General features: G+C 48.4%; 2 protein-coding genes across 2 annotated transcripts in view; one reads left to right on the forward strand and one right to left on the reverse strand.

Annotated features, from left to right (window-relative positions):
* Positions 1-299: 299 nt before the first annotated feature.
* Positions 300-4,517, forward strand: LOC102227051 (protein SET-like). Its single transcript, XM_005813403.3, has 8 exons — positions 300-526; positions 1,769-1,826; positions 1,894-2,036; positions 2,113-2,216; positions 2,303-2,416; positions 2,913-3,083; positions 3,155-3,280; positions 3,743-4,517. Exons 1-8 carry the CDS (start codon positions 457-459, stop codon positions 3,761-3,763), a joined length of 807 nt encoding a protein of 268 aa, XP_005813460.1. The 5' UTR covers positions 300-456; the 3' UTR covers positions 3,764-4,517.
* A 1,087-nt stretch (positions 4,518-5,604) lies between these two features.
* Positions 5,605-10,476, reverse strand: part of skp2 (S-phase kinase associated protein 2) — a 5,162-nt gene continuing 290 nt past the window's right edge. The window contains exons 1-10 of the mRNA XM_023337983.1: positions 10,431-10,476; positions 9,538-9,740; positions 9,358-9,469; positions 8,658-8,801; positions 7,267-7,401; positions 7,087-7,185; positions 6,889-7,016; positions 6,619-6,670; positions 6,420-6,527; positions 5,605-6,176 (exon numbers count right to left, since the gene is read on the reverse strand). The exon at positions 10,431-10,476 is cut by the window's right edge and continues 290 nt beyond it. Coding sequence (XP_023193751.1) covers positions 5,957-6,176; positions 6,420-6,527; positions 6,619-6,670; positions 6,889-7,016; positions 7,087-7,185; positions 7,267-7,401; positions 8,658-8,801; positions 9,358-9,469; positions 9,538-9,740; positions 10,431-10,476 — 1,247 coding nt within the window. The 3' untranslated portion in view covers positions 5,605-5,956. The remainder of the gene's footprint in view (positions 6,177-6,419; positions 6,528-6,618; positions 6,671-6,888; positions 7,017-7,086; positions 7,186-7,266; positions 7,402-8,657; positions 8,802-9,357; positions 9,470-9,537; positions 9,741-10,430) is intronic.

Raw genomic sequence — 10,476 nt, forward strand, 5'->3', positions numbered from 1 at the left:
AAAATACTGCACAGTTATTAGAAGAGGAATATTATTATTATTACTGTTAAAGTTGTTTCTTATTTTTTGTATATTTTTAACATTTTTGGATCTTTTTTGTGTGAATCTGATGCTGATTTTCCAATCTAATATTATAATATTTATATTCTGCCCTACATTCACATACTATGTACATAATGTTCTTTTTTCCTTCATTTTATTTCCTGTAGAGTTTATATATTTATGCTTCATATCTGGTCCTGACTTCATGCAGTTCCCGTGGCGTCCACATCCCTCCGGGCCACCGGGGGCAGCAGAGAGCCATAAATGTGTTGACGGAGGCGGGTCGGTTTGTTCCCATCGTGGCGCTGCTGGCGGACTGTTGTTTGTGAGGTGAAGTAAGTTTTGTCGTCAGGAGCTGAGATTTAACCCGCCGGGAGGAACTTCAGGTCTACTGAGCGTCGGAGAAGCGGCAGCATGTCGGCCTCAGCGGCTAAAGTGAGCAGGAAGGAGAATTCAAACCACGACGCAGGGGACGAGACCTCCGGTAATAACGGTTCTCCTCTCAGCGCCATTTTCAGCTGTTTACCGTCATTATGCCGTCCTCACGGCCTCGGGTTCCGCTGATGGACTCGTGTTAACCACATCCTGGGAGTTAAAGCACCTGGTTTCCAGAAACGGCCTCAGTTCGCTCAACATGTTGAGATATTTAGTGATGCAGCTGCAGCTAACTAGCCGCGTTAGCCTCCGTTAGCTTCTACTAGCTTCTGCTAGCCTGTAGCCGTTAGTTTACAATACAGCAGGCCAGCAGTTGTTCTCAGTTTGGCTCCTAAACGTTGTTTAAATAACCAGATCGGGCTAATTGACCGAGTTTGGGTCACTGTGAGCTTTTTATTAACAGTGAGACGGCAGCAGGAGGCGCTGGCTGAGCTCAGGGCTTCCTCAGCAGACACGGAGCCGGAGCTCAGCCCGTTTTTCATTCAAACCAGGCCGCCTTAAACGGCAACAGGAAGGAGGGGGGTGGAGGGGCCGTCTGCGGGGGGAACCCACGATCTGCAGCGTGGAAAACCCCCAGCCAGGAGGGAATGCCTCCAGGAAAACACGACCCGGATCTGGGAGCCCTGGGGCGGAAACACCGCGTCCTGATTCTTGTCCTCCAGAGGGACATGGAGGCGGCGGAGGGTCCGCAGAGCCACACTGGACAAAATATCTAAAACCAAAGAGCAGCAGGATTACAACATGAAATACTGGGCAGTGATTAAATGTAACCATGGAAATGTGGAGAGTAGAATCATATTTTATATAAATGTGTGTTTGCGCATTAAAAAATGTACTTAGAGTAATTAAAAATAAAGCAGTCAGGATGAAGGATCTGTGTTCACGCTGCTTTCAGCAGCTGGTTTTAGATTATACTTTTATTTTACTATAGAAGTTTACATTTTATTTCATTATGTTGAGTATTTTGTGTTTTTTGCTGCTGCCCAATAATTTCCCAATCCTGGATCAATAAAGTTCATGTTCAGTAAAGCTCAAATACTCTGAAATAAAAACTTTAATTTATGTAGAAAATATTGTTCACGTTTAATATTTAACTCATGAAGGGAGTTTAGAAAATTCATCAAGTAGATCTTTGACGGTCTGAACGCTAACAGGCTGAGGATGTTCATTAGATCGCCTGTTAACATTTCCAGAATGTTTTTTATTTTAAACCAAAATGATTTTGATCTTAAATTAATTTCTTGTATTTTACTGGGATATTATTTCCTGAATTTTGATGTTTTGTGTTCAGAGAAAGAACAGCAGGAGGCGATCGAACACATTGATGAAGTACAGAACGAAATCGACAGGTGAGTCTGAACCCGACGTGTCGTCATGGAAACCGTTTTCTGTTCTGACACGCTGATTGGTTTCCAGATTAAACGAACAGGCCAGTGAAGAAATTTTAAAAGTAGAGCAGAAGTACAACAAATTACGCCAGCCGTTCTTTCAGAAGAGATCAGAGCTCATCGCCAAAATCCCAAACTTCTGGGTCACAACGTTCGTCAACCATCCACAAGGTAAACAGCCGGATCCGGTTCTGGTTCTGGTTCCTCCTGTCAGGAACAGATAAAAACTCCTGTCTGCTGCTTGTAGTTTCGGCTCTTCTGGGGGAGGAAGATGAAGAAGCTCTTCATTATCTGTCCAAGGTTGAGGTCACAGAGTTCGAGGACATCAAGTCTGGATACAGAATAGATTTTGTGAGTCTCAGGTTGATTCTCTTAGTTTGTTCTGAAGCTGATGATGATGATTTCTGATCCACCTGTTCTCCTCTGTGTCCCTGCAGTCCTTCGACGAGAATCCGTACTTCGAGAACAAAGTTCTGTCCAAAGAGTTTAACGTCAACGAGGGCGGAGATCCGGTTTCCAAATCCACTGAGATCAAATGGAAAACTGGAAAGGTGCGTTTGCTCCGGCCTGCCGACCAAAAGCTTCTACCTGCAATTCAGGAAGTGGAAATAAATGTAATAATCCGGACTAACCTGAAACAAAAGACGTTTGGGCAGAAATAAATATGTTTTCATGAGTTTTATGTAAATATGTAGTTTCAAGCATTTAAATTGAGCAGGAAGGTCATTCAGCTTAACTATTGTTTCAATGTGACTAATATTTATTATTCCTATTGTCTTTTTTTAGTTCATTTGTTTCATCTCCAAAGTCGGGTGCTGAAAAAGTTTCTAAAACTTCCCTTGAAATTCTTAAAGTGCTAAAATTTTACTGTAGGAAAAGTTTAACATTGTTCTGGGTTATGTTTCAACCTGGTAAAGGTTAAACAGATAACCGGGGATTGGCTGAATCTGGGTGAGGAGGAGCTTTTTCAGGGGCAGATCTGTTGAGGTCGGGATGACAATCATCATCGACATGTAACTATTGACCTTTGACCTCTGGGTTCTACAGGACCTGACCAAACGGAGCAGCCAGACGCCGAACAAAGCTGGGAAGAAGCGTCAGCACGAGGAGCCGGAGAGCTTCTTCACCTGGTTCACCGACCACTCAGACGCCGGCGCCGACGAGCTGGGAGAGGTCATCAAGGACGACATCTGGCCCAACCCGCTGCAGTACTACCTGGTAGGTGCAGGGGGCGCCGCTGGGACGGGGGGCGCCGCCCGGCGGTTCGCTGACTGTCTGGACGCTTCCAGGTTCCTGACATGGAGGATGAGGAGGGTGAGGACGACGAAGAGGAGGATGAGGAAGGTCTGGAGGACATCGACGAGGGCGAGGAAGAGGAAGGCGAAGACGAGGATGGAGAAGGGGAAGATGGAGAGGTGAGAGCTGCAGCTGGTCGTCATGGTTACTGTAAACAATGTTTCCTGAAGGAGGCTGCTGATGGCCCTCCACAGCAAGCACGAGGCGACAGTGGGAACAAACCTCCAGCAGAACCAGAACAGCGTTGCTATGGAGACTGAACCGGTCTGTGGTTGGAGGCGACATCCTGAACGTGTTGCTATGGCAACCTGCTTTAACTGTCTGGATTAAAGCAGTCCACTCAGATTATTGATCCGATTCTGGTTTTAACAACTAGTGAGAGGCTGAACCGGTTTAAACCGGTTTTCAGAACCGGTTCTGATCCGGTTCAGAACTAGAGCTTGAGGAAGTGATTTCCTCCAGATTCTGTGAAGAATCAAAACGTGTCCTTGAGAAGCGACCGGCCGCACTAAGGTCTGGTTCTGTTCTGACCCGGTTCTGCCGGACCCTAACCTGGTGTCTCTGTCCTTCTGTCTCTTCAGGACGACGGTGAGGACGACTGAAGCGTCTCGGCGCCGTCCTCCCGCTGTGACCCGTCTGTGGGAAGGGGGTGGGGGGATTTGTAAAATATTTTTTTTGTTTCTAATATTTTCCTCCTGTGTGTCGTCGACCCGTCGGCGCCGGCCCGGCCCAGGGGGCGGCGCCGGACTGTCCCGTCGTCGGTCTCCAGACGCACCAGATGAAAACAACGATAACTTTGTAGCATTCTGCACGTCATTTCCTGTAGATTAAAGACGCGTCCATTAGTTGGTCCAGATGGCGGTTCTGTTGTGTTTCTGCTAATAAGCCATGGTGCCGTGAGAACGTCTCATCCTAGCATCTTTAGCCACTTTTCTATATATATAAATGTATATTGTATGGGGTGGTGGGGGCTCTCCCATGAAGCAGCACCAGCTCGTTCCTCAGTCTCTACATGTTTCCGCTCAGAAAGCCAGTTCGGTCGGTTCCGCCTCGACCCGCTTCTCCCACAAACACATGAAATCCTTTTTTTGTCTGTTTTAAATAAAATAAACCCAAATCTGGAGTCTGGTTCTGAACTCATTTATTACTAATCTGATTTGATCCTGAAGTAAATCTCGGATTGGAACGAAACTCTGCCGATCCAGAATCTGCTGGTCCAAAATGCCAAGATGTTCAGTTGCATCAGCTTTTCTAGAGTAACTGGCTTTCTGATGTGACCCGAACGGAACCGGTCCGGTTAAACATGTCCGCCTCACTGGAAGTGACTTTTCTAATAAACCAATATGGCCGAATCAACCCTGGCTGTTTATTCCTGATTCTGGTGGAACCCACACTCTGGATCCAGTTCATAAATCATCTGGTTCTGATGAATCTAACTGGAACGATCCACCGGGTCCAATAGATCCATGGTACTGTGAAAAAGTATTTTAAATCCTTTTCCCTGCGGCTCGTTTCCTGTTTTATTATGATAAAAATAAATGGCTTTCAGACCCGCTGCTCCATCACAGCTGATTCAAATGGTCCAATTACCTGAGCGGGTCGAACTACCGAACCAGGACAGTAAATCATGAACGGTACCGGTACCGGACGGCTCAGCTAAAGTAAGAACTCTTTATAAAATGTGGTTATTTAGCCGTTTATAAGATAAACGTGTTTGTTTTATAAGGTCATATTTTCACCATGTTATTCATAACGCAGCTTTAAATTAAATATGTAAACATTTAAACATTTAAGTATTTAGGAAGTTAAAGATTAAGTTAGCGAGATAAATGTTTAGCTTCAAACATTTAGCTTTAATAGCTTGGAAGCTACATATGATGGAAAACTAATTATGCCAAATGTGTAGTTAGAAAACTTCATATTTAGTTAAATATGAAGCTTCAAACTAGTTAGCGATATAATTATATACATTTACATATATATAAATATATAGCGATATCGCTAACTATCACTATTGAAGCTTAATGATATTTCAGTTCCAAACTAATTAAGATAAAATAATTTTCAAAGTAAATATGGAGCTCAATATTCAGTTTGAAGTAAATACTGTTTGCTAACAATATTTAGCTTTTAGTTAGCAAGCTAAGAATGTTCTGAATATTTAGCTTTCTAACATTTCATTTGCCAACTGGTTTCAAAACTACTTAGTGAGCCAAATGTTTAAATTATTTAGCTCTATATTTAGTTGGCAAATTAAATATTTACTTTGCTAATTATTTCAAAATAATAAATTAATATACATTAGTGACTCATTTTTCCCTCTTATGTCTAAATAATCCAGATTATTTGATTAACTTTGGACCGACTTCGTCCTCCGGACCGGTCCAGGAGTCGGACCGCCTCCGGTTTCCCACCAGGAAATGACATCACTCAGACCAGGAAATGACATCACACAGCTTCCAGGATTTAATACAAACACGATTCAGAGAAAATCTGTCAACATTTTCAAGTATAAAACTGGATCGGAACCGAACGGATCCGTGTTTAATTTCCCGGTTTTGATTGGAATGATTTGGGACGCGTTTGGACCCGTCGGAACCAGAACCTCCTCTTCCATTAAAACTGTTCAGTGATTCCAGCGTTGAGTCATTATTCCAGCAGACCATTCAGAACTTTTAACATCATCAGAACCGGCAGAGTCCAACAGCGGCCGGGTCGCCCAACAGGAGGCCAAGTCCACCATCTGGCCCCCGGTACCAGGAACACTGAACAGAACCAGGAACCCTCAGGTCCGGTCAGAACCGGACCTTCAGTCTGCATCCACGGCCCCACATGCTGCGGTCGGGCTGGGCGGCGCCGACCGGGCCAGCCGGAGTGGGCCGGGCCACGGAGGAGAACGGCCGGGCGTTGATGGCGAGTCGCGGCGAGTCGTCCTGCAGCGCCACCAGCTGGCCGTCCTGGACCAGGCCGAACACGTCCAGGAACCGCAGGGACGGGATCGCCTTCCCAAGGTCACTGGGGACAGAACCAGAACCGGGTCAGAACCAGAACACCAGCTGAGCACTAAACTATTCTACCATGTCCAGAACCTTTGGAAGCTGCATCTGGTTCTGGTCCAAACTCACCAACCGGGTCAGATCAGAAGCTTTAACCGATTCTACCAGTTAATCTGAAAAGTGTGGCCTGCTTTTAAATCCATCCACACCGAGTCAGAACCAGGAGGAGGGTGTGGACTTTGACTAGGCCGCAGTGACTCACCACAGCGCCGCCAGGTGGATGTGGTAGCAGCGGCTCAGCGACAGGTGGAGCAGCTTCTTCAGCCGCTTCAGAACCAGGAAGCTGTCGGCCGTCAGCAGCGTGCTGTCGCTGCAACCAGAGAGACCGTCAGAACCAGAACCAGAACCGCCGCCGGCCACACGCAGCAGCAGCAGCAGGAAGCCACGCCCACCGCTCTCACCTGAGATCCAACGTCTGCAGGTCCGGACATCGCTCCACCAGAACCTTCACATCTGGAACAAACAGGGGAACTGGGTCAGGATGAAGAACAGTTCACCCAAAATAGAACTGTTCATCCAGCAGTTCTCTAGAACTGTTCATCAGACTGAGATGATTTGGTGAAGAACTGAATCACAAAGCAGGTAAACCGTCAGCCCAGGTCCAGTTAAACCCTGCAGAGCGTCCAGAGCAGGGGTTCTGGCCCGGCTCTGACCCGGTTCCGGCTCCTCACCGTCCAGCACCAGGCTGTCCCGGTAGCCGCTCAGGTTGAGGTGTGTGACGGAGGGGCTCAGGGTCTCCACCAGGTTCTGGACGTGGTTCCTGCTGAAGCTGCACCAGGAGATGTTGAGCTGCTCCAACCTGAGGCAGAACACAGAGCGGGTCAGAACCGGGACCGGTCCGGGTCGGCCCGAGCGAAGCCGGTTCTGACCTGCGGCAGGAGCCCAGTGTGGCGGCCAGAGCGGCGGCGGAGAAACCGGAGCAGCCACCCAGGTTGAGCTGCAGCAGGTCCGGGTTCTGGGCCAGGCAGCTGCAGAGCGGACCAGACAGAACCGTCAGAACCAGTCCTACCCACCCGGCCCGGCCCACGGCCCGCCTCCGGCCCGATTACCTGAGGACGTCGTCGGACAGCGGCAGCGCCTCCAGGCTGAGGCGGCGCAGCCGGCTGCAGCGGCAGACGACGCTGCGCAGCGCCGAGGGAGAAACCACGGAACCGGACAGGTCCAGGTCCACCAGCTGGAGCCGCCTGCAGAACCAGAACCAGGAGTCACCAGCCACACAGCTAAAACCACAGAGACATTCAGCATCCACTGGAACAAATCTGAACGGTGCGGCCTGCTTTTATATCAGGGGTCTCAAACTCAATGTACCCGGGGGCCACTGGAGGCCCGGGGGCCGCTGGAGGCCCGGGGGCCGCTGGAGGTAGAGTCTGGGTGAGACTGGGCCGCATTCACACACACGGCCTCCTCAGCAGAACCTTTCTGATTGGCTATCACCATATTTGGCCGTAGTCAGGCGCTGTAACAGCCGTAATTGTGTAGTGTCTCTTTAAGACACTCTAGTGTTGCTAGTGACGTCACAAGTATGCGCCACGGCTTCTCTGTAGAGAGCCTGGGAGAAACGTGCTACGACATGTTAGCTTTCTTTAGTAATGTTACGGGTTGTTTGGACTCTGCTAATTTTCATGTCTGATATTATAGCAGCCGTTCAAGCGGCTTTGTAAGGTTGGTGAAGAGAGTTTATTAAAGGACAACACTGGGAAATTCCCAGTACCAGAGTGGTTGGGAGGTTTTGACCGTCCTGACCAGTCTGCCGCCTCCTCTCCTCCTTAAACACAACCCAGCGTTACAACGCCTAACCTTAATTACGTTACACTGATCAGCAACTTCCGGGTCTAGACTGGATGCTGAAGCACGTGAAGCGGAGCGGCGCAGAAATTGCTCATGTACGGCATGCAAATAATGACAAATAGAAAATGCAAATAGGCCCGGCCGATGTCCCGCCCCCGAGAGCAATATACTCCACCATGATTGGTTCGTTCAGCTCCGCACACAACACTGAAAAGTGCCAATTATATTAAACTGGCGGCCGCACTAACAATAAACTTTCATATTAAGGGGGGGCCACAAACTATCGTCCCGAGGGCCGCAGTTGGCCCGCGGGCCGCGAGTTTGAGACCCCTGTTTTACATCCAACCCCTTTACACAGAAACCGCTAAATAAACCAGACCAGACCCGGCGGTCCAGATGTTCTGGTTCCGTAGAGAAACCAGCTCACAGGGCAGCATGGTGCTGAGCCTGGGGTCAAAGGTCACCAGCCTGAACATGCAGCATCATGGGTTAGAATGGCCTAGTCAAAGTCCAGAGCTGAACCCAGCTGAGGCAGGGTTTAAAGGCACGCCGCACTTTTCAGATCTTATTATTGCATCTTTGGGTTCATTAAGAACCCAGATCAGAACCACGAACCGGGCCTTACCGGACCAGGAGGAAGTTCTGGACTCACCCGGGTTCTGAGAGGTCTGGTTCCTCAACAAACGCCCGAGGGCAGCGCAGCCTCTGGACCCCGGTGCTCAGAACCAAACGCAGAGCCGGGCCCGTTTGGGTCAGGCCCTCCAGGTCCACACTGACCCACAGGGACTCGTCCAGCCTGCAGAACCAGAACCAGAACCGGACGGGTTCCTTTAACAGGCCAAAACAAACATCTGTTCATAATTTAACGGTGCTGGATATGGAGCGCCTTCTGTTACTGGGAATACTGGGACTGGAGAGACTTTCAAATTAAAAGCCCACATTTCAACAAACTCAGCTTTAACTCGATTCCAATAATCGATTATTCTGACGATTAATTGGATAAAAAAACATTAAAATAATTCTAAACAATAGAAACGCATTAAAATATGAAAATAAAATCAATTTAAATCAAACTAAACATTTTATTGCCTGAAGCTGAACAGCAGCAACACAGTGATTGATTATTGATTCAATGGATGGAAAGGTGATTGATTGGAGATTTTCCAGAATGTGAAGCTAAAACTGGACCGGAGTTCTGGTGGAATAGATCGAGTCCAGTTAGCGATTAATCGATCGTTTCAATAACTGATTGATCATTCCAGCAGAAATTGAAATGATAATAAAAAATGAATGCAAATTGAATAATGAACGTGTTGTGAGCTGTGACCCATCAGAACCGGTTCGGGACTCACGCCAGGCGGCGCCAGCGGCGGCAAACCGCAGAAACCCGCAGCAGGTCCGGCAGCGGCAGGCAGCCGCAGATCCGCAGCAGCAGCTCGTCCGGCAGGTGATCCCAGGAAACACCTGCAGGGAAACAGCTGGAGTCACACCTGGACACACCCTCCGGAACCAGAACCGGGCCGGGTCCCCACCTGAGTTGGACCGCCACCTCCTCCGGGACCTCCGGGCCAGGACGAACCGGCCCTCCCGGTTCTCCTTGCCCAGGCAGGCCGGCCAGGGCTGCTTGGGCCGCGGGGAGCGCAGCAGCACCAGGTCGGTCGGAGTGGACTCGGAACCGAGGCTCTTCCTCTTGATGCCGAACCGCTTCTGGCAGGAGAGCTCCTGCAGGGGAAGGCTGCAGGCACAGGTCAGAGGTCACAGGTCAGAACAGCACAGCTGGGATGGTCCAGACCGCGGAGGCTGCGGCCGCTGTCCGCCATGTTGGGGACCTCCAGTCAGCCTCACCAGTTCAGACTCAGACTTTATTGATCCTTCAGGAAACTGAAGTTACCAGCAGCTCCCAGGCAAAAAACAGAGATAACACACAGTAAGCAAAGTGCAAAAGAATACAAAATACAAATTAAATACTAAGGTACACAATAAATGTGAGTAACCAAAACCTTAAATTATGCAAGAAACAAGGAATAAGAATATAAGTAAATATAAATACAACACAAAAAAAATATAAGAATTTGGCGGATAGATTGACCAGTGATTATCGTATTGCACTATGTGGTTTGACCTGATAAGTATGGAAGTATTCATACTGGTTTAACTGGTTTAATATTAGGTTAAGCGGCTGGAACGAGACAAAGAGCCGCCGATAAACTGGACCAGGCTGACTGGGAGGAAATGGCGCCATTTAACACGAATGAAGTCAGATTATGGCTAAAAACAAATCAGATTATAATAACATCTATTCATAATCGGACAGAGACGCTGACCAGATTAGTTCATCTGACCCGTTCGTCGGTCCGCGCTGTTCCCTCCAGAATAAAGCGGCGGAAAAACGTCAGAAAGGTGAAGTCAAACCTCAGTTTCCTACCTGTCCTCCGACATGTTCCTCAGTAATCCCGATAATCCCGCCGTTA

Source organism: Xiphophorus maculatus, chromosome 8 (genome assembly GCF_002775205.1).
Source record: "Xiphophorus maculatus strain JP 163 A chromosome 8, X_maculatus-5.0-male, whole genome shotgun sequence".
NCBI lineage: Eukaryota > Metazoa > Chordata > Actinopteri > Cyprinodontiformes > Poeciliidae > Xiphophorus > Xiphophorus maculatus.